General features: G+C 46.0%; 1 protein-coding gene across 6 annotated transcripts in view; it reads right to left on the reverse strand.

The window, feature by feature from the left end:
• Nucleotides 1-375: 375 nt before the first annotated feature.
• Nucleotides 376-27,131, reverse strand: part of SCN8A (sodium voltage-gated channel alpha subunit 8) — a 51,822-nt gene continuing 25,066 nt past the window's right edge. For all 6 annotated transcript variants that reach the window (XM_040654817.2, XM_003643112.6, XM_424477.7 and 3 more), the window contains 19 exons: nucleotides 26,738-26,879; nucleotides 26,070-26,276; nucleotides 25,592-25,879; nucleotides 24,480-24,839; nucleotides 22,509-22,644; nucleotides 20,600-20,838; nucleotides 19,879-20,052; nucleotides 18,946-19,302; nucleotides 17,763-18,233; nucleotides 17,239-17,356; nucleotides 16,408-16,562; nucleotides 15,832-16,005; nucleotides 11,667-11,789; nucleotides 8,095-8,379; nucleotides 7,614-7,667; nucleotides 7,152-7,289; nucleotides 6,405-6,509; nucleotides 5,588-5,858; nucleotides 376-5,090 (listed from right to left, as the gene is read on the reverse strand). In XM_040654817.2, coding sequence (XP_040510751.1) covers nucleotides 3,943-5,090; nucleotides 5,588-5,858; nucleotides 6,405-6,509; nucleotides 7,152-7,289; nucleotides 7,614-7,667; nucleotides 8,095-8,379; nucleotides 11,667-11,789; nucleotides 15,832-16,005; nucleotides 16,408-16,562; nucleotides 17,239-17,356; nucleotides 17,763-18,233; nucleotides 18,946-19,302; nucleotides 19,879-20,052; nucleotides 20,600-20,838; nucleotides 22,509-22,644; nucleotides 24,480-24,839; nucleotides 25,592-25,879; nucleotides 26,070-26,276; nucleotides 26,738-26,879 — 4,945 coding nt within the window. In that variant the 3' untranslated portion in view covers nucleotides 376-3,942. The remainder of the gene's footprint in view (nucleotides 5,091-5,587; nucleotides 5,859-6,404; nucleotides 6,510-7,151; nucleotides 7,290-7,613; nucleotides 7,668-8,094; nucleotides 8,380-11,666; nucleotides 11,790-15,831; nucleotides 16,006-16,407; nucleotides 16,563-17,238; nucleotides 17,357-17,762; nucleotides 18,234-18,945; nucleotides 19,303-19,878; nucleotides 20,053-20,599; nucleotides 20,839-22,508; nucleotides 22,645-24,479; nucleotides 24,840-25,591; nucleotides 25,880-26,069; nucleotides 26,277-26,737; nucleotides 26,880-27,131) is intronic.

Raw genomic sequence — 27,131 nt, forward strand, 5'->3', positions numbered from 1 at the left:
GGGATCTGAGCTCCACAAGTGAGCAGGGAGCAAAGAGGTGGTCCTGTAGGAAGTGCCCAATGGAAGGGTGGTGGGCACCATCCCTGGTTGGGTTTCTCTTGCTCTGGAGCTGTCCAGCCACACCAATGCTGCACAGCCAAGGGCAAAGAGTGCTGGGGACATGGGCACATGATGCCCCGTGACCACCGAGCCCATCCCCAGGGACGTCCCCAGTGTGGCATAGGACAGAACTCCCATCAGGAGATGAGAGACCTATGTAACCCCAACATCTCACTGTAGTCATCGCGTTAACATCGAACCAAACCAAACAAGACCTTGGAGGAAGGATGGAGAGGACAAGCAGGCAAATAACTCGGACACTGAGACAACCCGACCTTTTACAGTGAAAAGGGTAACATTTATTTTATTGTCTTTTGGCTTATAGTAACGTAATCCTTAATCATGTTGGGTAAGATCATTATGAGCCACCATGCAATTTCTAATACACTAATCTTCACTATTGATCTTTTACAGCTTTAACAATTTTTATTTTATTTTTTTTGCGGCGGAAAATTAAATAATCCAAACTCGGGTGTGGCCTCTAACATCATGGTTTTATTTTCTCTTTTTCTTGTTGTTGTTCAACATTGGCTTCTATATTTTTAAAAAAAGGTGAACAGGAAAAGTGAATAAGCAGCTTAAATTGGTATTTCCTTTTTGCCCTTCCCCTCTGCTCTTTTACACAGTAACAAATGAACCAAAAAGGGAGGACTTGGACACGGAGGGAGGGAAGAGAGCTACTTGCTGTAGTCTTGGCTTTTTGGCTACGTCCTTTCCATTGACAACAACACCCTCAGCTTTGTTCCCATAACCCTGAATCTGGAATATAAACCCCGTGTACGCCTTTGACTTCAGACACCGACATCCTTCATGCTTTTGGACCAAAGCTTCCCCTCTGTCCTTGGCTTCACCCAGTGAAGATGTCCAGAAACGCAGATCCATTGGCTGCAGTGGCTGACAGCACTGTTTGCCCCGAGCAGGAAATGAACAGGTTGAGAATGCACCAAAAACCCAAAACCTTCTGTTCAGCCAAAGGACAGTGGAAGAAACCCTTTGTTCCTGTTCCTTTGCCACCAACTAACGCCACCACTGACCTCTCATGTTTAGTACGGATCTAATGCTTTAAAAAAATAAATATATATACAGAGTTTGAAGGGATTTCCTTTAGAAGGAATTGAGTAGCTGAATGGGATTGCCAGCATGATCGCTAATCGCACCAAGCTTCACCTGCGAGTCAATAGCCCAGCTTAAGAACAATTATGAAGTTTAGCCAAATCTTGCATAGAAGTGGTCGACTTATTGCACATTGGAACCCAAAAATATATACTTTTGCTGTTGCAAAGACCATTTGCAATAAAGCTTTTTTTGTTGTTTAAATCTATTTTTTGGGGGGTGTAGGGTTTTTGTTTTTGTTTTTGTTTTCTTTGGGGGACATTTACTGGCTATCTAAAGTCTAAGGAAAACAGAAAGATATTAAAAAAATAAAAATAAACATGGACAATGGCATAAGCCAGAAGCCATTCTATTATTTTTGTAGTTCTTTGTATTTACAAAAAGGCATGCTGATAAAATAAAATGATATATTACAGTATTTATAATATTCTCTTAAAAAGTTCAACCACACTTTTCAGCTATTTTTTTTTTCTTGTGCTGTTTACAATGTAGCCTGTACATATGTATGTTTTCTCTGTTTTATTATACATCGTATCCTAGGAGCAACTGGGGCAAAGAGCTGACGGGATAGAAAAGGTTCCTCGCCGTGTTCCTGGGGCGGCAGAATGGCTCCATGGCCATCGCAGTGGGTACGGCGCTGGGTACCCTGCATGGGCCATGAGATGATGCCAACCTCCGTCCTCCTGCTACCGCCAGGTCCTGGTTCTCCCACTCTCTGGGGGCCCCTCAGTTCGGCCCTCAGCCATCACCGCCCTTCCTACCCTGGAAGAAAACCCATCCTGGCCCTGAAGAATGAACCTCCACTGAGCGGTGGTTGGGTGCCGAGGACGCTGCGGTCATTAGGAAAAAAAGAAACATTGGGACTTCTCCTCTGTGGCATCAGTTGCTGCTGCAGCGAGAAGACTAGGCAAGAGGTAGCTCTGATTCCTACCCACCCTGCAGGGCCGTTCGAGTTCGCCACTCGATGGAAGTGGAAGAAATGGGAAGGAGGTGAAGGCACCTGGCGCCCGGCTCTCCCCCTGCACCCCCGGGCTGGTGCTTTCCCACTGACCACGGGCATGTGCTGCCTTTTGTTTGAAACAAACGGGAAAAAAAGAAAGACAAATCCAGAACAACCAACCAACAACAGAATAATCACAATAAAAATCGCTATGGCTACGGAAGCAAGAAAACCAAACGGTGCTGCGCCAACACGCAGTGCCGATGGAGGAGCAGAAGGGGCTCGGAGCTCCCAGCCATCCCCTCCACCCAATGACCACGGCACAGCTGAGTGATGTCCCCTTCCCCAGCCCTACTGGAGGGCTGTGTGCTGCCAGCTCCCCCTATCTCTACCAGCAGATGCTCTATGGTCCTCAGCACTTACCCCTAAATAAAAAAACAAAACAAGTGTGTCTACGCTGCAGGATGGAGGCAGAATCGTAATTAATGCTAACGACAACTACTGCAGGATACAAATCAACGTGCTGACTGGTATTCGAGCCCTAGATTTTGGTTTTACAGTGACAAGAGTAGAACAAGCCATTCCCAGTTCTTAACGTCTCCCCTTGGACTGGGTCCAGAGCAGCATTGAGTTGAGTTCTATTTCGGTGTGCAAAAAGATGGCTGGATGGAAAAGAAAGACACGTCGTCAAACATACACACACGGAATTCATCTGCTTGTTTCATTTCTTTTTTGTTGTTGTTGTTGTTGTTTCCTACTGGCAGGTCTATGAAAGATTGCTGAGAACGGGTCAGTACCGGTGAAGGGCACAATTACTGTTAATCTCCAAATACAGTGTACGGTAAGTCAGTGGAGTGCCTTGAATTTATGGCTTAACACACTGCTGTGGACAGATTATTGAGTGTCTTGTGGTTTAATGGTTCCTCATGCATGGTTCCTGGTCACGGCATGCCATCATGCAAATCGTTTCTATGCATTGAACGAGCACTTTTATTTTTGGGGGCTCAGCCTGAGCTGGTTCCAGGCTGAAGGTTCCCGATTACCCCATCTCCCAAACCAAGTAAAGCCCATGTAGAAAGTAGAATGCAGATAATAAATATCAAATAAACTATGACAATTAATTAAATGGCATGGGCTAAATGGGTGGTTAGTTTCTTTTTTTGTTGTTTCGTTTGTTTTCGCTTTTTTCTCTCTTTTTTTCTTTTTTTTTTTCCTTTTTTTTTTTTTGTTTTGTTTTGTTTTGCTGCTTAGCTAAATGCAAATCTACTTTTGCATGAACAAACCCCTTAACATCGTGACTTCTGGGTTTTCTTTCAATAATAACCAACAAAATGGGAAAATAAAATCCATTTTTTGGCTGCTTTGGAAAATATATGAATCCCAGCAGCGGGTTTTATTTCTGTGTGTGTGTGTGTGTGTGCGTGTGTGTGCGTGTGTGTGTGTGTTTTATTTTGCTTGTTTGTCCTAAGTTGCATTGACTGATGTGGAACATGCAGTATCCACCTGCCCGAACAATAGAAAATCCATTTTTTTTCTTTTTTTCCCTGCTTTGATTTAAATGTTTGTTCACAGGGGTCCTTTAAACAGGTGGAAGGTCACTGCTTTAGATGCAACGCTGTCACACAGGAAAGCAGACTATGTTTGGTATAAGATCTTCAGGTTAAGTGTCTCCACAGCTGTTCTGTATGGATATATTTCACCAAGTTTGTAAACAATCTCTTTTTTTTTTTTCCGCTTGCAAATATAGATATATTTTTTTTCCTAGATTTGTACAATCCCAGCGTTCTGTCTCAACACTTGGATTCCCTGACATCTTTTTGCCTTTTCGCCCGTTCCCGTCTTCCCTCCTCCGCCCGCTGCTGCTTCTCCTTCTCAGGTTTGGTGACGCTGTCGTAGGACGGCAGCGACGCAGTGGAGGGCGTCCCTTCCTTCTTCTCCCTGTTCGTTCCACCATTTTCCATTTTGGTGGGGAGGGGTCTTCGGCTGATGAACCCCCGCCTCGCCAACCGCGACCTGTAAGCCCTCTGCAACACCACGGCCGAGACCTCCTCCTGCTTGCGCCGCAGCGTGGTGGTGATGGGCTCGTAAGACACTTTGGAAGGGTTGGAAGCCACAAACCTTTCCTCCATCTGTTGTCTCAGTATATCCAGCTCTCCGCTGTCCCCCAGGACGCGTTTGGTGAAGGCAAACAGGATGTCTAAACAGTGGATCCTGTCTCCACTTACCATAGGGAGGTCCATGGCGATGAGTTCGATGGTGTTGGGCTTTGGGACGCGCAGAGGATGTTCCAAAGCATCTGCAAAGTCCGCCAGCTTGCTGTACTCTATGAACTGCGTGGCGTCGGGGTCGAACTTCTCCCAGATCTCGTAGAAGGTCTCGAAGTCGTCCTCGCTCAACGGGTCTGCGCTCTCCTCCGTCGCCACGCTGAAGTTCTCCAGGATGATGGCGATGTACATGTTGACCACGATCAGGAAGGAGATGATGATGTAGCTCACAAAGAAAAATATCCCCACCGAGGGGTTCCCGCAGTCCCCCTTAAAGCCGCTCCCGGGATGCTCCTTGTCCAGGTCGCAGTCTGGAGGCCGGTTTAGGATGGGCAGCAGGAGGCCATCCCAGCCGGCCGACGTCGTGATCTGGAACAAGCAGATCATGCTGTTGCCAAAGGTCTCAAAGTTGAACATGTCATCGATGCCAGCCTCATGCTTGACGTAGGCAAAGTTGGACATGCCGAAGATGGAGAAGATGAACATGACCAGGAACAGCAAGAGGCCGATGTTGAACAAGGCAGGCAAAGACATCATTAAGGCAAAAAGCAAGGTGCGGATCCCTTTGGCTCCTTTGATCAAACGCAGAATACGTCCAATACGAGCCAGGCGGATGACTCGGAAGAGAGTGGGGGATACAAAATACTTCTCGATGATTTCAGCCAGGAACATTCCTGAAGGAGAAGAAAAGGATTGGCTTTTGTCAGCATGCCTTGGTCAGCCAGGCTTAAATGACCCTTAAGTTGTGTTTGTATAACTTGTATTTGTGAAGTTACAGGCATCTCACAGATTAGCCACTAAAAAGAAAAATTTATTGGAGGAAACCACTCGATTCAATATCCAACCAAACAGAAAGCAGGAGTGCAAATCACATGCTGATGTAGGAAGTGCTGCAATGCTATTTTCAGTGGTTGGTAAGCATTATAACATTCCAAGGAGGTGAGTAAAAAGTCTGCTTTTAAAGATACGGGGAGTAATTGTCAAGTGTTTTACTCCATACAACTGGAAATGAACGCCAGGACAGAGGGAGGAAGGCAGGCAAGTTGGGCCTTTGAGCTGCCAAACTCTGCCATGGGTGAAAAGAGAAGCCAGAAGTCCGGGTACCTACACATCCTCTTTGAATGCACCTTCTCTGCAAACACCAAGAAAGAAAAATGGGTGTTGCACTTACCCACAATGGACAGAATCACAACAACGAAGTCAAAGATGTTCCACCCAATGGTGAAGTAGTAGTGCCGCAAGGCGAACATCTTCAGCACACACTCGCAGGTGAAGAAGATGACGAACACCAGGTTGATCCAGTAGAGGATGTCCTCCATCTGCTTGCTCTGTGTGTCCGTCTCCACCATCATGGTCACCATGTTGAGGCAGATGAGCATCATGATGACGATGTCGAATGCTTGCTGAGTGACAAAGTCAAAGACAGCTCCCTGAATGCGGTTCTGTGCAACAGGAGAGAGGCCGTGAGCCAAACAGGTTGGAACAAAAATCTACCATCAGTCAACAGATTGCTTTCCTGTTGGTAGAAACAGGGATGAGGACATTGCTTCTCGGTACCCTTTGAAGCTTTCAAGGCACACTCTAGCCACAGATCAATCTGTGTGTGGGAAAGGTAGGAAGATGCTATTATTTATATCCCAGATGAGCAGCCCTATTACCAGCATGTCTCGCTCTTCGGTGGGAGCAAAGGCAGGCTGACTATTCCATTCACAGCTGGAGGAAGCAGCCAGGTCTGCCCTGCAGCAGTGACCTCAGGATGACTTACCCATGGCATTACCTACAGAACTCACCATGCAAAGCCTTTCACAAAGCAGGGAAACGTGCCTAGGTTCTGACTGGTGCAACCATATGGCCCAAGACCCTACTCTAAGGGGAGGAGACAAGATGATGATGTGCTGTCCAGCATGAGTTAGAACAAAGGATGCTTTTGGAGCTGAAGCTCCTTCAGAAGTCTGTTCTGCATTTTTTTCCCTTTCTAACACACTCACCAGAGGTCGGGGAATTGGCTTTTGAGGCTTCTTGGAGCCCAGTTTTTTCATGGCATTGTAGTATTTCTTTTGTTCTTCTGTCATGAAAATATCTTGACCTCCAAAGTAAAGGGGCAAAAGGAAAACTGGTTACAATCAGTTCAAGCACCAGAAGGGAAAGGAAGAACACAGCAGCAAGTCATGAGGATACCTGCCATATGGCAAGTTGGTGGCAGCTATTTTAGACAGCAATAACTTACACTAATACCCAAGATGTACCAATTTTCCCTTAAAGAAAATGGAATATTTTTTCCTATAGAGCTTTACTGTGTTCTATCTTTCCTCATCCCCTCTAAACAGGCAGCAGAAGTGTCAGTTCTTACTAAAACTGATGTCATTTAGCAAGCGCTCCATACATGCAAATCCTTAGCTTGACTTTCAAGGAAGAAAAGCAGAGAGAGAGACTGAAAATGACAGTGGCAAGGAAGACATCTTACTTCAAGTCTATACGTTTCAGACAAGGAAAAGCAAATAAAAAATCAAACACATGCAAATTCATGCTAGGGAGAAGCTCCATCTGGGCAGAGTTCTTATATAAAGCTTTGGGTTGCCTCAGTTCACAGCTGTTCTGCAGCTCTCAGCTCTAAGAGGGGTGGGACTGTGCTGGGGATGGAGCTCCTCGTCCTCAAGATGCAGAAAAACCCCACTGGTGTGGAGAGTCAACGTTCCTCAAATGGGTGTTGGCTTCCACGAGCGAACAGCACTTATCTTTTTCTTTTGTTGATTGAAGTTGTCAATGATGACACCGATGAACAAGTTCAGAGTGAAAAAGGAGCCAAAGATGATGAAGATAACAAAATATATGTACATGTAGATGTTGTCCTCGTACTTGGGTTGCTCTTCTTGCTGAATGGGAAATGAGAAGAGAACGAAATGACATTGCAAAGACATCTTACCCATGGAGTCAAAATGAGATCTTTTTCAGTGTATTTTTAGGCAATCAGGAGTTTCCCTGCCCTTAATAAAGCAACCAAACAAATGCTCTTTCGGGGATTTGCTCCAGCATCTTTTAACTTACCACAGCAACACCAGCAAATGAAAAACCACACTATAACGAAATGAAATACACGATATAAACACAGCTCTACCATTTTTGCTCTTGGTTTTAAGGAAGCAAAATAGCAGTCTGAGCTGCTGGGAGGTAAGAGTGCTTGTGGCCATGCACTGTACCTTTCTGGAATCTACTGCTGCATACATGATGTCCATCCAGCCCTTGAATGTTGCCTAGCAAAGAAAACACACATGCCCTTAGACAGAAAATCACTTGAAATAAAACCAAACAAATCTGACTTGTGCCAGCTATGTCACAATGGCACCCTTAATGTCCCTTTATAAATAACTCATAGATTAAAGGAAAAGACCAATATTTAAGTAATATTAAGTAATATTTATGAGCAGGTTTACCATCAGCCCATGGGTGATTGGGTACAATCTTTAAAGAGTAGAGTTGGGATCACTTTGTTGTGCTGGGAGACCCATATCAGGCCAATGGATGAACAATAAAACAGGGATTCTACACCCAGCCCAAAGTTGGGTGGAATCCATGGGATGCTCCATTTCATGGAGAGGGGGAAGCAGACAAAATGCAGAGTATACAAGAGAAAAAGTCTGTTTTTACCACTACTGTGGAGGAGATGAAGGCAGCACTTACAACTTGCAGGAGAGCCAGGTATCCTGCCCCAACGTTGTCAAAGTTGATTTTCACATTCTTCCATCGGATCTCAGTGGAGTTGGGCGGCATCAGCGCTTCACAGTCTGTCTTGTTGTTAACAATCTCTATTTCAAAGCGCTCCTCAGATGTTTCATTAAAGCAGTAATGATATTTCCCAGCAAACAGGTTAACCCCCATAATGCTGAAAATCAGCCAGAAGATAAGGCAGACCAACAAGACATTCATAATAGAAGGGATAGCGCCAACCAAGGCATTGACAACCACCTGTGTTGGAAGGGGTGGGAAAAAGTTTCAGTACAAAACATGAGGCAGGAGACAGCAAGCATCAATACAGCACTTTTTTGGGGGGGAATAGGAGGTAAGGCCACGGACAGATCGCTGGCATTGACTCCACGCAGAAGTTGGCAGTGAACTTACTCCAAGCTGTGAAAAAATCCTTTGTAAATCCACCTCTGAAGCTCTATTTTCCAATTAAATCAGGGCAGAGCGTTGGATTTTCCGGGTTTGGTTTTGGATTGGTCACTTCTTTAGGCCAATGATCGCTCTTTCCCATCATTTTAATTGCCCAAAGGGAGATGGGGACATGAATTAGCCAGGCTCAGTGATCTCATATTGGCTCCTGACTGCAGCCCACTCAGAGCACATCTGAGGGTGCGTTCGCTGATGGATTTGGTGGCTCTTGGGGGCCCTTACAGCCATTCCCCACTGTCAAACAAGGCTGTGATGGCATGGACGCCCGCTTCCAGCTCCCACCGAGGTCACCACCCAACGCGGCGCCGACTTCGGTGGCAGTGGGACCAAGGCAGAAGTGCTCTGTTCGCAAGGTCTCCGGGTGACTAAGCAAGGCCAACCGTGTTGTCTCAGGCAGACAGCTGAGCATGCAGCTAGGCAGGCTCAAGAAGACAGAGAAGCCATGTTCCTCCCTCCAACGGCAGCGAACACAAAGACGGCAGTGGGCACCATCCCCTAATTTTCACCTCTCCTCGTTTGGGAGCACCATGTCCTTCAGCATCCCTGGCCACCACAGGAGCAAACTGAAGCTCCCAGGCTTTTAATAGAGTTAGGGCAGCAGGATATTAAATCTTTTATTATGTGCTCCTAATTCAGGTTCCTTTAATAGAGGAGCAGAGTCTAAACTGTTCTAACCCCTCTGCCTGAGCTTGGGCACACAGAGAGCAATACCACTGCTCCTGGCATAGCAATGTGACCCTGTCCCACCAGATCTGTTTGCTTGATGCAGTCAGTGTGTGTGCAATGAGCTCTGCAGTGACTGCCTGCCCTCCAGCACGGAGGAAAACTGAAGAAAGCAACAATCCAGGCAATTAGCAGCAATGCAGCAATTAGCAAATGACCTCACGACTTCATCCCCTGTCTACATAGGGTTAAAAAGGCAAAGGCTAGAGCCAGGCCCTAGAGATAACAAGGCTTTGCTCCCATTGTCCAAATGGGATGCGCTACAGCACAGCATCGCACCTCTTTGTTCTAAGATGCTTCAGATATCCACTTCATTGCATCAAAAGAAAGCACTATGCCCTCCCCAAATAAATTTGTATGTCAGTACATATTATTGCGTGACATTTATGCACCACTGAAGAAGATTTGAGTGAAGGAACATGGCTTTTGTGCACAGACTGAACACCAGCAACTGACAAAAAGGCATGCATGTTTCACAGCACTACTTTCGGACTCCCTGAACAACTGAAGAGCAGAGCAGACTCTTTAAAATGCAGATTACTACGGAGTAGAGAAAAGCAAAGAACTGCATTGCACGTTTCCTTTGCAAACGCATTTCCAATCTCTGGCTCTGAAGGATGGTTCTGGCTTTACAGTGCAGCAGCACTCATCTTAAAATCAAAAAGAAAGGAAGAAACCTTTGGTTTTTGGTAACTGATGGGGTCCCCGGGGTCAGAACTCTGCATCAGTTTTGCTGTCATGGAAATCCCCAACTCGAGGAATTTCCTGGTGGTGTATTACAAATCACTGCTTCTCAGTGGGACTTTTATACCTCCAGGCTTAGCACTATTTCCTATGCCCCCACAGCAGCACGTGCAAAAACCACCACATGCTTTCGTGGCAATAAAACTCATTGGAGCAGTGTGCTGGGGGCGAAACCCTTCCGTCCTGATGAAATGCATGGCAGCATTATTGGCTTATGGGGACAAAAAGGGACAGAGGAGCCCAATGGGTGTGAGGAAGGGACAAAGTGGCACATGGACACTCAGTGCCAATGGAGGAACTGCCATCCTGCGTTGTGGCACTGCATTGTGAAGCTTAGCATGAAGCTAACAGCCTGATAAGGCAAAAAAAATAGGGGGAGAATGCAGTGGGAAAAAGATAACTCTCTTTGGATTTATTCTCTCATTTGTTTCGATCACCTCCTGCAGAATTTGGGGGTTCCCCATCGGTTTGTGGCCTCTTTTGTGCTGCACTCTGCACTCAGTTACAGCAGAGCAAATCCAAAGGAAATCAGAAGGACTCCTCCAGTTAGACCACGCAAAAAAAAGAACTGCAGAACTGTGCAGATGCTATTTCTTTCCCCTTTTTTCTTATTTTTCCCCCTATTCTTTCAATATACATAATATAACCTTAACTCTCATAATCTCTCCCATTGTGAGCCAATTGGGATTCAACAAAAAAGACCTAAATTATTGACCTAGGAGCAACTGGGAAACCCATCCATATGATACACCCTTCACTTACATGTATTTTTTCTGCATGTTCTTAAGAGTGTTTCACTCCCAAATGGAATATATATATATATATAGGCACCAAAATACCAATATGAGTGGGAAAGCAGCAGAAGACACTGAAATAATTTCGAATCATTGCAAACCTGGCTAACAATTTGAGGAAAGCTTGTTAAGTTCAATGCTTTGCTTGTGCTTCGTGGCTTGTGTCACGGTGACAGGACAGGGGACCGTCAAAGCAGGGTACAAGGGAGGGAGTGGAAAGGGAAAAAGCTTCACTACCAGACAAGGCTTCCAGTCACCGCCAGACTGGACCGAGAACAACAAGGTGCAACAAGAGGAATTAAACCAAGGCCGTTTTTGCAAGCAGCCGAGCTCCCCGCTGGTCCCTTCCTGGAGCCTCTCACCCCCCTGCATTGCATTTTTTGGCAGCCCCTCAGAGATTCTTTCCATCCGACCCCACCAAGAGGCGGCGGAGAGCCCGGGGTGGTTCGAATTCTGCTTCTTTGCACCTGGTGATTCTCCCTAGATAGAAGAGTTACAGCTGAGAAGCCCCCTCGGATGCTAGAGGTCAAAGCCAGGCTCAATGAGAACAGCCAAGTGTTAACGTTGTCTACAAATGGCACGTGGTTGGGGCTGGTCATTAATGTAATGAGGCAGCTGGATGCATTCTCCCTTTCTTAATTGGGGAGTGCGCAGCGGTGGGCAGGGTGGGGGACATCGACGGTCGAGGTGATCGAGTCAGCAGCTGCACCACACTTCTGATTGGAATTCTCTTTTCCACCCGTTTTGATCAGTTCTAGCATGCGTAAAAAAAACCGCTCCACGGGCATGCAGAAGGATCAGCTGCTGATGGCATCTTACCCTCATCCCCTCAAATCGGGACAACGCTCTTAAAGGCCTCAAAGCTCTTAGGGTCCTAAGGGACTTTATGGCACCTAGTTCCGAGTAGCCCAGGGCATTAGCTATAAGGCTGACTAAAGAGACCTACACAGAAAATAGAAAAAGAAAAAAAAAGAAGAAGAAAAGGAAAAAAAAAAAAAAGAAGAAAGGAAAAGAAAAGAAAAAAAAAAGAAGAAAAAAAAAGAAAGAAAAGAAAGAAAAAAAAAAACAAGAAAAAAAAGGTTCCAGACTGTTAGCACGAATCCCCTAGCCCTGATTGCCCAACCCCAGCTGCCAGCCTGGGCGGCCCCCATAGAGAAATACCGAAGACATGACACCAGCTGCCTACTTCACTTGACTGAAACGACCTGGAAGGAAATAATGCGGTTGAGAAAGGCAATAAGAAAAGAACATAGGGGGAAAGAGAAGTGAGAGAGAGGCAGAGACACACAGACGGAGAAAAGGGGTCTGTCGGAAGGAAGAGCCCAAACGGATGACAAAAACCTTACCCTCGCCCTGTACTGTCTGCAGGATCCCAGCAGCTCCCATTAAATTAAGCCAGACAAATGTTAAAGGTACCTATGAGAAAGAATACAGATAAATACACACACTGCACCACCTGAGCTCCATTTGTACAGCAAGCAGCTGAGCTGGCTTCTGGCAGAGCGGCCCCGAAAGATGGGAGCACCAAACGGGGGGCACGGCGGCTGATCCCAGCTCTGGTGGCTCATAAACCCAAGCAGCATTGGGAAAACATCTCCGGGGGAAGGTGAGGGTAGATCAGCATCTTACAGATGGGTGGGATGTAGGATTACACGGCTGCTCAGGCTCTAATCCCAAAACGACGGCAGAACTGAGACTGATTCACTTCTGTCCCTTTTTCAACACCATGAAGACAACCCATTCTGCTTACAGCCTGGAAGCAATTCCAGGCTCCACGTTCCTGAATTTAGGATGAGAGGTTACGGCCTCAGGTCGCACCAGGAGGGGGTCAGGTTGGATATTAGGAACAATTTCTCCTCCAAACAAGCGGCGATGCATTGGCACGGGCTGCACAGGGAGTGGTGGAGGCACCATCCCTGGAGGGGCTCAGGAACTGTGGAGATGTGGCACCTGGGGATGTGGTTTAGTGGGGATGGATCAACGGGTGGCTGACTGGAAACCTTTTCCAACCTTAATGATTCTATGAAGAATTTAGTGGCTTAGTGATAGTGATGGTGATAGGAGGATGGTTGGACAAGACGACCTTGTTGGTCCTTTTCAACCTTGCGATTCCAAGATTCTATGATTCCATGAATTCCTGGCTATCTTTGGCCAACTGGTGCAGCCCAGGCTCTCACTGCATTGACCAAAAGCTTGGGAGTGTGTGGCCATCTCCTTTTGGAGCTGGCACGTGCCTGTAGGGCAGCACTCCAATCCCCAGGTGAGCCCCATGGGAAACTCTTTGGATTGGATTACGCATGACTCGGCCGTACACAAACAGCATCTACAGACACCAACCCATCAGCATCCCACTGCCTTCCATTTCTGGCTGGCATCACGTTACAGACACAGAAAAGAACAGAAATGTCAATCTTTTGTAAGGAAAAAAAAAAAAAAGACATCAATATACAGCAACAAATAATGGAAAAACATGAGATCTTCCCTAGCAAGGATGTTTTGGTGGGGTTTTTTTGATTGTTTTGATCCTATTTCCCAGGAGAGGACATTTCTCATTTATCCCCCTCCTTTTTTAAAGCAGACATTAAAATACTAACATGAAATTAATTACAGAGATGATCCTTATGAAACACCACATATTCCAGGGAAAATATCCAGGACCAGATTTCAAACACAAACACACGCAGGGGAACTCCTCCACCAATGGTGAAAATCCTCTTCCCACCCGATATATAAGGCCAAACCAAGGGCTCAGAGGGGTGTAGAGCAACACGTGCACCATCTGACCTAAAGAATCATCTGCTGGTATGATGGGTTGGAAAAGCTCTTACCCTCTGTGGGTCAAGCACATCATCCAACACCAGCACATGAGCTCTACCCATCTTCACAGCAGTGGTTAACGCCACCCAAGCAGCAGAACAGGGACAGAATTTCAGTCTCTTTGGTAAAGGGATGTTGGAAAGGCACAGATTTTGCCTTGCTTAACTCTGCATGTGCTTTATGCTTCTCTCTTTGCATTTGCACCAAAATGCTACTAAGTACCAAGATGCTACAATACAAGGCAACAGGGCTCTTTGGTTTTCCCATGTGGTTTTGGGTTATTTGTTTTTTAAGGTTATAGTGATATAGAAAAAAAGAAACACCAAGGGCATCCCCAGGGTTTAAATAAAGCCCTCATGAAACAAAACCAGCCTACAAGGGATGGGACCAAGGGCAGTGCAACACTGGCACATCCGCATCACATCACGTTTGAAAGAGTGGACTCCGATTGCACAGAAATGTGAGAACACAGAAATTATGCTGGGAATGAGCAGAATGGGAAGGCTTACAAGGAATCACCCAAGGAATGGGCTAAGGGTGAGACCAACGCCAAACGGTGTTTGGAGGTTGTGGGGGTCTATGGTCAATCGATACAGAACCACGGTGTTTTAATCCCTATATAAAACACAGACTTCACTGAATCCACACTTTCAGAGCTTCTTCCCCTCAGGATAAGGCCTCATTCCTGAGCGTGAACCTATCAGAATGGCAGGAAAATGTCTAAAGGCTCTTTCAGCTTTCATGGGGCCTTTCCAGTGTTATTCTCTCGCACACTCCAACAGAAGACACAGCAGGCACCGATGTCAGACCAAAGGAATCCCAGATTGACTGAAAAGCAGAAGCCTTCATGATTACCCAGAACAAGACTTTGTCTTCACAAATACACCCAGCAAGCTTTGGGGATCAGAGGAGGAGAGTTATTTGACAATGCTACCAAACCTGAAAAATAACATTCAAGAGCGTTGTTATGATGCAAAGTCTTATTCTCTATCCGTTACGGCTGCCACCACGTGACTCCACTCAACCCCATCGACATCACATTAAGGAATTTGAAAATGAAAAATGTTTAACAGCTACAGGATACTGTGCAGAGCTGAGGTTTTGTTGAGTAACATTCAGCCTTGGCTCATTCATTGCAACATCAGCTTATTCTACAGCTTTAGGCATCTCAAATTCCCATTTTTTTTATTTTTGTGGACAAAAACGTGCAAATTTCCCATCTATGGTAGCAAGCAGAGAGAAATTTACCCTGAGTACTGCGAATTCAGGCTTCTTTCATGGACCACTGGCACTGCTCATTGCCTGCAAACCTATCATGACCTCATGGAGTGCAATTTGTAAAGGACACTTTGCTCGTTCCCAACAGCTGGAATTCAACTCACAACACAGAGCATAAAGACCATGAGTGCCACTTCTGCTGCTGAGCAGCTGCTCTTCTCTGCAATACTGTACCCCAAAGGGTTTCATATTGTGAAACTCTCTCCCCAGAGCAGCATAGAGGAATAGGTGGCAGCTAGCATTGGTTCTCATGTTGGCACTTGTGCTTAAGGCAGTGACAGAGATAGGGTTATTTTCAGAAAAGAAGAGTTACTTCTTCGAGATGTGTGTAAGAAGCAAAGGTGTTATGGGGAGCAGAGCTTTTTGTAAGAAAAAAATGTAATATAAATATATATACATATATATAAAACAGTCAGTTTTCCACAGGAAATGTAGACATCCTGAGTCACTTCTGCCCCTGAATTCCAAGGATAGTTCCTCCACCTACTCGGAAATATTTCCAGAGTGATAACATTGCTGAACAGCAACTCAACATCAATGAATCATAGTCAAAATGTTCCTTCTCCCAACAAGAGCCTTGGAAGGTTTTTAGGTTTTGTGCATTCTATTTGCTCTTGGGGCACTCACTACAATGCTGCTTCACAACTGGGTATCCTGAAATGTTTTTAAGAGAGTCCAAGCACTCGAGATCCCAAAACTGCACAGGAAACGCTCTCCATGCTCAAAGGGCTCAACCCTCCAGTGTGTTTTGGATACACATCTGGGTTTGAATCCACACCAAATGCATGACTCAGTTAGGACACTTCTCAGGAGAAAGCATTACCCCAACATTCTGCTAACTAACTTGCTTTTTTCTCCCAATCAGAAACAAAGAGGAGAGGATACATACAGCCACAATGAGGAAATCCAGCCAGCACCAGGCGTTGGTGAAGAACTTGACGAATCCATAGGCGCACCATTTCAGCAACATCTCCAGGATGAAAATGTACGTGAAGACCTTGTCTGCGTACTCCAGGATGGTCCGGATGGTTTTCCTCTGTTCTATGTAAATATCCTCAAAAGCCTGGGGAATAACCAGATTCTCCTGTCATTACACCAGATTTACTCCACGGGTCAACGTGGTAATTAATCCAGAAGCTCATTCAGACAATACTGAGATGAGCAGTGGGATGACATTCCTTACACAGTGCAATACATCTGCTCTAGTAGCTGCATCAACTATCTCAAATCAGTACATTTCTACTCAAAATACGGGCAGAACCCAGACATCCAGGCTCAGAATCTTCATTTCTGGTTTAAACTAAACAAACTCACTGAGAAAGACTTTTCTACAGCACCTACCACAACGCAGATCTGTTGTTTTCCAAATAAGAACCATCACAGTTCCCTTTTTCACCACGTTTCCTACACACAGTTTTCCCATGTGGACATCCCCCAGCTACACGTACTTCTGTGTGCCACTTACCAGAGCTCCACTGCTCAGTAGGATCATGAAGATGATGAAAGTCTCAAACCAGTTGTGCTCCACGATCAGAAAACACGTCTTCCTCAAAGTCCACCAGGACTTCCCCAGCCCCTCCTCAATATTGACCTGACAACACTTACAGCGCTGCATGCAACCTGGAAAGGGAACAACGCACCAAGAGGCGTGAGCCCCAAATTCTGTTGGGTAGTGGATGAGATATTGTGAGAACGCATCATTTTCAGTGCCTGGAATTGATTTGGGTGCCCATAATATTAAGCATGCTGACTTTCAGTTCAAACTCTGAGTGTTTTTGAGGTTTTTAGGATTACTTCCATCATTTCTGTATCTGAGAACCTGAATTAACAAGAATGCCTGAACAGGTTAAGCTAGTTATACTTGGTGAGAGATCCATGCACTTGCCAGGACAGGAATGGAGAACGTGCCCATAGAATAACCTTGAGCCACTTACAATCTCTTTGCCATGGGAATATCTGTAACAGATCAGCTGCTGAAAGACCTTGAAGTCAGTGACAGAGGGGGGAGGAAAAAAAAGAAAACAAAACCAGGTTCTTCTGCTTCTGAATACTCAATGCATTAATTGTGCAAAAGATCAGCTTTCCCTACCTGTAAGTCAGCTAGATCTTAGCAATGGCAGCTACACCTCTGAGGCCCTCACTCTGCAAATGCTTCCCGTCTACTTCAGCTGTGATGGAGGGCCCAAGAAGGCTCTCAAAAGAAGCTAAAACCCAATGCCAGACCCAACCTGAAGGTAAGCTTACAGCAGATAAGGGTCCCAGTAACAGCTCAGAGGTTCTGTCTATCTCAACGTACCCTCAGTGAAGCATGCATCCGGGTCCAGATACTCTTCTGGTGCCTCCACAGGGACTTCTTCCACTTCAGGCTTTATATCAATGGTGCTGCCTTCGGAGGAGCTGGTATCATCCAGTTTCTTGAACACAAAATAAAACCCATTCCAACCTATAATTAGCTCCCACCAAATACCGAAGCTTGTGGTGACTCAGCAAGTCATTCACTGCATTTACTGTAGAGAAAGCTGTTTCCTCACTTGACCTCATTAAGACCGTGACCCAGCTAACATCTCATGTCAGCAGGATGGACAGACACCTCATTCAATTGGTCCCTTTAATCACATATCCAAATGCACTAAGTAAATACAGAAGTATGCACGGTTCTCCATAAAGCAACCAGCACAACGAGCTTCTGTCTCAAGTGCAAGACAACATCAGAATGCAAACAGAGGTCTGGTGCTGGAACTATCTAGCTCTCCCTCCCCACATGCTTTCAGGTGCTCAGACGTCAAATGACAAGAATAGATAATTAGCATTACAACATACCTCTTTGCTGCCATCAGGGTCTGTATCGCTGCTGAAATCTTCTGTGTTGAGATTTTCAAAGTCTGACTCCCCGACAGCAATAGGCACCCGGACGGTGAGGTTGGGGTTGTTGATGAAGGACATGTGGTCTTCATCAATGATGTATTTCTCCACGCTGCTCCCAATTCCACTGGTTGTGCCATTGCCGTTCTTCTGATAATCGATGTCTCTGTGGATATCAGCCCCCGTGTGGTTGGCAATGCAGTTCACCTTCTTGTCATACAGCTCGTCCAAGGGTTTGACCTCATCTGCCTCTCTCTGCTTGAAGTGAGCCTGCATGAATTCACGCACTTTCGCCTTGGTCCAGGCAATGCCCTTCTTGATGCGAATGACAGAGATCTGCAGGTTGTTCATCTCCCCATCGTCATCCGTTGCTGCCAGGTTGTCTGCACTGAAGGAGCTCAGCAGCAAAGCCAGGAACAGGTTCAGCACCTGAGGGAGAAGAGGTCACACTTGGCAGAGCCTACACGAGGACAATATTTCCACCTTGGGCCCATCTAAAGCTCGAAGGAAATGTGCCACACAGGGGAATTTTGAGGGAACACTCCCAGATTTATTTCCTTGCCCACATCAACTGGTAGTCCCAGGGCTTGTTTTGTTTAAATCCCTTTAGTGAGAAACAAGTCCTTCCAGATAAGGCTCAAACTCTACTTGTAAGATATGCAACCATTCACTCTGCTTCATTCTTGTTTATGTTTTCCTCCACAGACTTTTCTTCACAAACTACAAGTCTAGAGAGAAACATTCTGATCCAGTCTGAGCTCCCACATGACAGCCTGTGCCATTTCAACAGCCCCTTCTTGCATACAATAACGCTGCAGGATTGAACTAGCAGATTTTAGAAGAAACCTCCAACCTTATTTTAGCACTTCAGGACTTTCCTCTCCTGGAATTTGAAAAGCTTTTACTGCATGCTTCTTGGATGCTGTTTTTGTGGGCAACTGGCTAAGGCCTTAATACTGTACTACCAAAGTCAACAGGACTGTTCATCCATCACAGGCCATGAAGGACCCCAACCAAACTGGAAGAGGCTGCCTAGACTTGTGGTCTCCCCATGTTCCGCCCCAGTCCTGTGGTCTCCCCATGCTCTACCCCACCCAGAAAAAAAAAAAATGATAAAGACCATCAGTAACCATTTACTGACCACTAAATTTCCGATGACCATGACCATCATGAAGACAATCAAGCACATGGCCTGTCCTGCCACCTCCATGCAATCCCACATGGTCTCAATCCATTCCCCACACAACACACGGAAGACAATAAGGAAGGAGTGGAAGAAATCGTGCATGTGCCAGCGGGGTAGCTCACACTCCGGATTGATCTTGCAGACACACTCCTTGTAGTTTTTGCCAAAGAGCTGCATGCCCACCACCGCAAAGATGAAGACGATGATGGCCAACACCAAGGTCAGGTTGCCCAAAGCACCCACTGAGTTACCGATGATTTTTATCAGCATGTTCAGAGTGGGCCAGGACTTGGCCAGTTTGAAGACTCTCAGCTACAAAAAGCAAACAGAAAAACAATAGTTCATTTCATCATTTTTTTTTAAAAAGGGCACAGTTAGGCAGAACTTTATAAGCCAGAGCCATCAAGTATTTTGTCCAGCCATAACCTCCTGCTCTTTCTGCTGAAATCATTGGCAATCGGGAATGCTTAACTCCTCTGTCAATTCAACCTTGCGTACTCTGGACTTAGCTATTCCCCCACATACTGATCTCCATTTGCAAAGGAAAAGCTACACACACAGCCTAGCAAATTTGACTTGTTAAATTATCTCAAGAGAACACAGAAAATGAAAGGTGTGTTCTAATGAGGTCAAACAACATCCGTATTAAGTACTCTACACCACGACACTGCCAAGTCATCCCTCACTGCACATACGCAATGAGCCACCGCTCAGATTTCATACAACATAACAGCAGCTGCGAAGAAAGTAGAGACCAAAAAAATGATACAACTCCACCCACTGTCCTCCCCAAAAGCAAAAAAAAAAAAAAAAAAGGGAGTTTTGAGGGGAATATTCCTTTTCTTTAGATAAGGTAGTAACACTCAGAAAGGACTGGAAGATGAATACCAATCGGAAAGATCGCAGCACAGAGAGCCCCTCCACATTCGCCAGACTCAGCTCCATTAAACTGAGGGAGACGATGAATCCATCAAAGATGTTCCAGCCTTCCTGGAAATAATAGTAGGGATCCATGGCGATGAGCTTCAGGAACATTTCTGCTGTGAAAATTCCCGTGAAAACCTGGAGTGTTGGGAGAGAGACAGAAAAGAATGGACACAGATTCACATCTGTCCATGCTGTGATCTTCATGATGAACCTTCAATTCATCATGACAGTTCAAACACGGTCTATTCAATGCTGTGTAATTGTCCCCAGTTCTCAGCTTCACTAGCACAAATCTCACTGACCTACTCAGGCAAACCAGAGATTAATGGATGGGTTTTTACGGAGTACTGCATTTTGTCCAGAAAGGTGCACCCAACATCTCCAAGCTGCCACAGACTGCAGCTTCAGGTTGAAGAGGGGAGGTTCAGGTTGGGTATTAGGAAACATTTCTTCTCCAAAAGAGTGGTGATGCATTGGCACAGCTGCCCAGGGAGTGGTGGGGTCACCATCCCAGGAGGAGCTCAAGAACTGTGGAGATGTGGCACTGAGGGATGTGGGCACACATGGGATGGGCTGGTCTTGGTGATGGGCACAGTGGGATGGGCTGGGGCTGGTCTTGGTGACCTTAGTGGCCTTTTCCCAACCTCAATGATTCAGTGAATATTTACCAAGACTATCTTACCAGATTTCCTACGGAGAGCACGTGTTCAAACTCTGGGGTCATAGGATGGTGCTCCATTGCCATGAACAGAGTGTTGAGCACAATGCAGATGGTGATGGCCAGGTCAACAAAGGGATCCATGACGATTAAGTTCACTATCTCCTTCAGCTTGATCCAGTAGGGGTGGCATTCCCAGATCAAGAATGTGTTGGCAAATTTGTACCAGCATGGGGGACACTTCCTCTGGGACTCCTCCAGCTCTACAGTTACAAAAGAAAACAGCAGCAGAGTTCAGTCTTCCCCTCTATCACTGTTGGGTCTGCCTGGCTCTCAGCATGGCTAAAATGCTCCCAGCCTGGACATCTTGAACCTCTCCCCTGTCTCTCTGCTTGCACAATGAGTCAACTTTCTTGCAGCAAAGTTACATTTTGCCTTCTCTTCAGCAATACCCAAAACCAAAGAAATAAATTCAGGCCGTGTGGCGATGGCTTAATTACAAAGAGCTACCAAGCAGTGGAGATGGCCACAGCCAATCACACAGACCGCCAAGATGAGCTCTAATTGTTTTAAATGAAAGAATGCATTTAACTCAGAACCAACCGAGGTAAAATGGCTTAAATAAAAGCTGCAGATTCTAAACTGCCTTCAGTGCCAGTTTTTAAATAACTTGAAATTAAATGAATTCTGTGTTGAACGCAGGCATGATCTAAAAGAGGAAATGCATGACATCATGCTGCAAAGGATTCTGAGCAGGAATAACCTGATTAAGACAGAACACATCCACGTACAGAAACCAAACATAACGCTGCGTCCATCTTTTAAACTGGCTTATTTCAAGTGCTTAGAAAGAAAATAAATCAGGAGCTTTCCCCCATCGTTCTTTGACTTTGGCGATGGTTTTATTGAGGCTGTACAGCTTTCTCACTGAAGTTCTGTTTTTTTTTTATGGGAAGGGAAAGGACCACTGCTCCCTTTCTCATTGGTTCTCTGGTTGCCTAGTGTTGAGTTGCCTTGGAATTTCTAAAGTTAAAAAAGAGGACCGTAGCACTGGAGCCTGTAGGCGTATGCGCAGGAGGAAAGCAGCAGAAGAGCCCTGCTCTGTTTCTAAGTATATTTAGTTTTCATACAGTTTTATTGCAGGAGACAGCAGGAATTTGAGATCATCAACCTCATATGGCTGCTGCTCACCAGTTCTTGCTGGCTCCTGTATAACATACTTGGAAATTGCATCTCTATGCACTGTGCACTTCAGAACTTCCATTGTGCAGAAGCCCCTTTCTCCTTTCACAGCTGTTGCACTGGAGATCTTAAAGCAGCTCAAACCTTTTCTCCCCATGGCTGTAAGCAAAGGAAGGTCTCTCCAGCCCTTGGGAGATGGCAGAGCACCCATACCATTATCTTACTCCTATAACTGTGTATTCACCATTGTGAAATTACAACTCTTTGTTGTCTTCGCCTCCACTTCTATGTGATTTATATTTAAAACCAACTAAAATAAAGTCTCATAAATGCTTCTGTATTACTGTTGGCTTGAAAGAAGCAGGTGTGGGTAAAAACAATGCATTAATATCTCCATTGTGCAGTATAGCTCTAAAAGACCCGGCCCGGACCTGAGTCTAATATTCCTATTTTTCCCAGTCCAAGGAAGGCCAACATTAGCAAGCAGCTATTGCTCTAGTCATGCCAGCCACCTCAAAACCATCTCACAACGTCCAACATCACCATTCAGCATCCCGTTGGACAAACGGGGCAGACATGTCTCCAGCCCTGCTCAGCACAAGGAAACCAGATGTGGACCCCCACAGCAGAGCGAAGCACGTACACAACGCCTGGTGGATGGGTCCTCTGCCTTCCTAAAACACACCACGAGAGGGCAATCGATCCATACACACTCATAAAATCCAAAAGCAAACCTCCAAACCATACCTACCCTCAACGAGGGTGTTGGTCAAGCCGGTCATCACGCTGTTGGTACGATCCTTCCTTCCATAGGAGGCGTTCACCTGATCCATCGAGACCAAGAGAGACCCACCAGGTTTCTTCTTAATTTCAATTTCAGTCGTACCCTGCAACATTCATATGCAGATTAATATGAGCTTTTCATCTTCCCGGTGTTTCACGTGCTACCAGCCTAGGAATATGCAAGGTATAGCCAAGAGAGAAAAAAAAAAATCAACAAATATCTTAAATTATTGCTAGTCTTTCCACTTTCCTACAGGCAGTCCAGAGAAGCAGTGGATGCCCCAATCCTGGATGTGCTCAAGGCCAGCCTGTATGGGACCCTGGGCCACCTGATCTAGTGGGTAGCAACCTTGCCCATGGCAAGGGAGTTGGGACTGGATATCTCTGTTGTCCCTTCCAACCCAACCATCCTATGGTTCTATGGTCTTCGAGGTCCCTTCCAACTCAACCCATTCTATGATGAAGATGATGATACGACATAAGTGGTCAATTCAAAACTCAAGCCCTCATTTCTGCTCATATCATTGCTTTGCAGCCTCAGGCAAAGGGAGGATTATATCTTAAGAATCATTTCTAATGAGCCCTGCTACAGCGCAAAGCAGTTTCTACTCTACTACTAACAGCAGGCAAGCAATGACTCCTAACAAGCCCATGCTTCATCCTGTCTGGTCAGTGAGAATTCAACCCCAGCCTCATTAGAGGCAACTGTTACAGTTTACCACTGGAATATTTCATGGAATTGACATTCATTTCGAAATCTGCACCTGAAAACAGCAATAAAAGCAGTTCTTGGATTGCCAACTAAAACTTTCTCCTTTACGCATGCATCATGCGGGTTACGATTCCTACCACGCTCATGCTGTGTTAAAAAGATAATTAAATACTGAAGCAAAACGTTGTATTAACATGCTAATGGGGGAAGAAAAATAAAAGTGGTAGCAACCAATGCTTAACATAACTCATTAGGGTCAATTAGGTTGCAAGAACTGAAACAGATTTTAAAAATTGCTTGGAATTTATAGGCGTGGTAACCAGACTTTGCTCAGAAATAATTGTTTTGATCTTCTCAGTATTCTCATCAGCCCTCCCTTACTGAGCTAATTGTTGTTGATACACTTAGAAGGTTACTCAATACCAATTCAGTCAACTAATTGAAGAAAAACCGAAACCCAGGAAAACTCAAAAATTAAAATTAAAGAAGTTTCTTGTTATATTAACAGCCTCCCTTGGAAAATCAAGCCTTTGAAACCATAACAGCTCTGAAACTAGTAGAATCCCTCAGGTATTTCCCTAGACATACTTCAAGGTGGGCAACCTGACCAAGTGCCTGGCTTAGTGGTTGGCAACCCAGTCCATGGAAGGGGTTGGAACTGGATGTTCTTTAAGGTCTCTTCCAGCCCAACCCATTCCACGCTTCCATGATCTTTGAGGTCTTTTCCAACCCAATCTATTCTCTGGTAAGACAAGTTCTGTGTTGATACTCCAAGGTACCGCCATTTCCTCTGAAGAAAGGAGGCCTTTTAGTGAGGGTAAATGACTGTCTCTACTTCCCTTTAAGCTCCCAGGTTTATCTTACTGTGCAGAGCATTTGCAAGAAGTTTTGTTTGACCCCTATCCAAAAAAGCTCCATGAGAAGCACCCTGACGTACTGAGGGTCGTTACATTCCAAGCCCTTTTTTTGGCAGATGGGAGAAAGGAGGTGGGGTCATTAAGTCTGATTAAGGGAAGAAAGGGGAAAGCCGAAGCGTGAGGATTGGAACCCAAAAGAGATGCTGCCGCCTGCGGTCAATCAAACCAACACTCAACGCATCGGGGCGCCCAGACGGCTCGGAGGGCGGCATACGGGGAAGTAGAGGAGGACGACAAGGCCGCCATGCCTACGCTAGCTACACATCGGCCTCCTTACACTGTCATCGTGAGCTGCCTTATCTATTTTCACCTCAGGCAGAAGGCGCCCGCCGGGCATGCTGGAAGGCGGGCCGCCGATGAGGGACACGACGCCGTTGCAATCCACCGTGCTGTTCCTCTTGATGTTGCGGCGGAGGTTGGGGAATATCCGCGAGGAGCGGCTGCCCTGGCTGTAGCCGCTGTATCCGCTGTAGCTGCTCCGTCGGTCGCGGCCGCGGATGGGGATGAAGAGGGAATCCCTGCGGCCTTCGCTCTCCTCCACCGTGCTGTGTTCGTCGTCGGCGAATTCATTCTCCGAGCCCGGGTCGCGGAATCGGCCCTTGTAGCTGAAGATGCTGCTCTTGCTGTTGTGTCGGGAGAGGAAAGGGGAGCCCGGGATGCTGAGGAGAGACTGGGAGGGGGGAATGAAGGACAGTGGGGTGAGTGCATGGGCACAAAGCATCATGGTGACCTTCCAGTACTTGCAACTGAGATGGAGAACAACTTCCATGTGGTCTGATAGTGATAGCACGAGGGGGAATGGCTGTAAGCTAAAAGAGGGGAGATTGAGGTGAGATGTGAGGAGGAAATTCGTTGCTCAGAGCGCAGCGAGGCCCTGGCATTGCTGCCCAAAGGAGTGTGGGTGCCCCATCCCTGGAGGTGCTCACAGCCATGGGTGGGAACCTGGATGGCTGATGGAGGGGTGGGAGCAGCCCAGGGCAGGGGGTGGGGGGCATTGAGGGCACTTCCAACCCAACCATCCTATGGCTCTGTGATCTTTAAGGTCCCCATCAACCCAAACCACGCTATGATTCCATTGTTCTATGATTGTGAAGGTTCCTTCCAACACAAACCATGCTGTGATGCTATGATAAGAGCTGTGAAAGCAGTTTCTCCCTCTCCAGGTCCATGCCAACCACCACCATTCAGAGCACGTTGTTCACTCTTGGCTGAGCTACGCTGGTGAAGAAGTTTGATCTGGGTAGAACCACTAATCTCAGCAGCAATCCATGCCAGGGCTGCAAACCTGGACCAGGAGTGACCTCTTGATCCCCTGCACATGTCACTGGGGGGCAGATCCCTCTGATGTTCTAATCAGGATTAAACAGAGTATGATCCCAACTATAAATAAGCATAAACACCAAGGAAGAAAATGAATACTACCTGGTTCATGATGGAAAACTTTCTTCCTATTCTGTTATCTGGCAGCCTGAAGGCTTTTCTCCTCATGCCATCCTCTGATTCAGACTTGAACACTTTCTCGTTGTCTCCCTTCTCCTCCCCTTCCGACAGCTCTTTGTCCTTCCGCTTCTTCCTCCGGTTACGGCGCTCTTTGGCACTCTTGGAACTCAGTTTAGAGATCTCTGATGAGCTCCGAGACATCCTCCCACCACCATCATCTTCCACAGCATCCTCAGAGACCGTCCCTGCAGAAGTGACCATGGCAGCAGCCTGAAGGAGAATGGGGAAATAAATCAGAGCTTCACAATGAACAACACTCCATTTGCTGCTTTAAGAGAGAGTGCCAGAAAGCCAACCGTGACATTGCTGCATTTTTTTTATTATACATCACTGTGATAACAGGGAAATAGATAATCAAAAAAATGCAGATGAATAAAGAACTGACAACCAAAACACTCACCTGTGCCTCCTCCTGCTGCTTTTTCAACTGTTCTAACATGGCCTTAAATTCGGCCTCTTTCTGCTCTGCCTCCTCCAACGTAGCCTGGTTCTGCTCTTCGTAAGCCATGGCCACCACAGCCAGAATCAGGTTGACCAGATAGAACGAGCCCACGAAGATCACCAGGACAAAGAAGATCATGTAGGTTTTTCCAGCTGCTCGTAAGGTCTGGAGGAAAGAGAATGGCAGAGGGAAGAGGGAAGGAGATGGGGATGCCATTTCCAGAGTGACGCATGTATGTGAGCCAATCCAAAGTTTCTTGACCTGAACGCTCCCAAGAAAATTACAGTACTTTCTGAATATATTTAAGATATCAGTGATGCTGAATATTAAAAATCACAGTGCTTCCACTGCCAAGCACAAAGACCCTGCACGTTCAAAGCCATAAACAGAGAAGGTGACATCTCTCTTCTGAAAGGATCATCCAACACATGCAAAATGAAAAGGAGTTGAGTGTGCAATGCAAAACTCATAGCCTAAACTCCTTCAAAACGAAGCAAAATGAAATTAAAGTAAACAAACAAACAACATTTCAGCAAAGTTCCAAGGAAAAAGTCAAATAAAACTTGACACCTTCTCCCTTGTCTTCTCCCCTAATTCTCATCTTGTGTAACAAAGCATTTACTTACTAATTGATACAAGTTTTCCCAAAAGTCCTGAGTCATAAGGCGAAACAGAGCCAGGAAAGCCCAGCTGAAAGTGTCAAAGCTCGTGTAACCGTAGTTTGGGTTCCGTCCTGCTTTCATGCATGTGTAACCCTCTGGACATTGACTGCGGAGAGGAGGGAAGAGATTTCAGGGCACTGATGCAGCAAAAGGGACAGGGCAAATCCATCACATGCACATTGACTGTGACAACCAACTGGAGGCAATGGCACATGGAAAGTTTCTGTTTCTGAGCCTCCATCCCTGATTTCTCTGATGGGACTCAGAAGGAATTATTGCCACCAGTCATCATCATTGGGTGTTCCATCCCCTGGAGGTGAAACCAGAAATGCCAGCTCACATCGCATCAGTGCGACAG

Source organism: Gallus gallus, chromosome 34 (genome assembly GCF_016699485.2).
Source record: "Gallus gallus isolate bGalGal1 chromosome 34, bGalGal1.mat.broiler.GRCg7b, whole genome shotgun sequence".
NCBI classification, from domain to species: domain Eukaryota; kingdom Metazoa; phylum Chordata; class Aves; order Galliformes; family Phasianidae; genus Gallus; species Gallus gallus.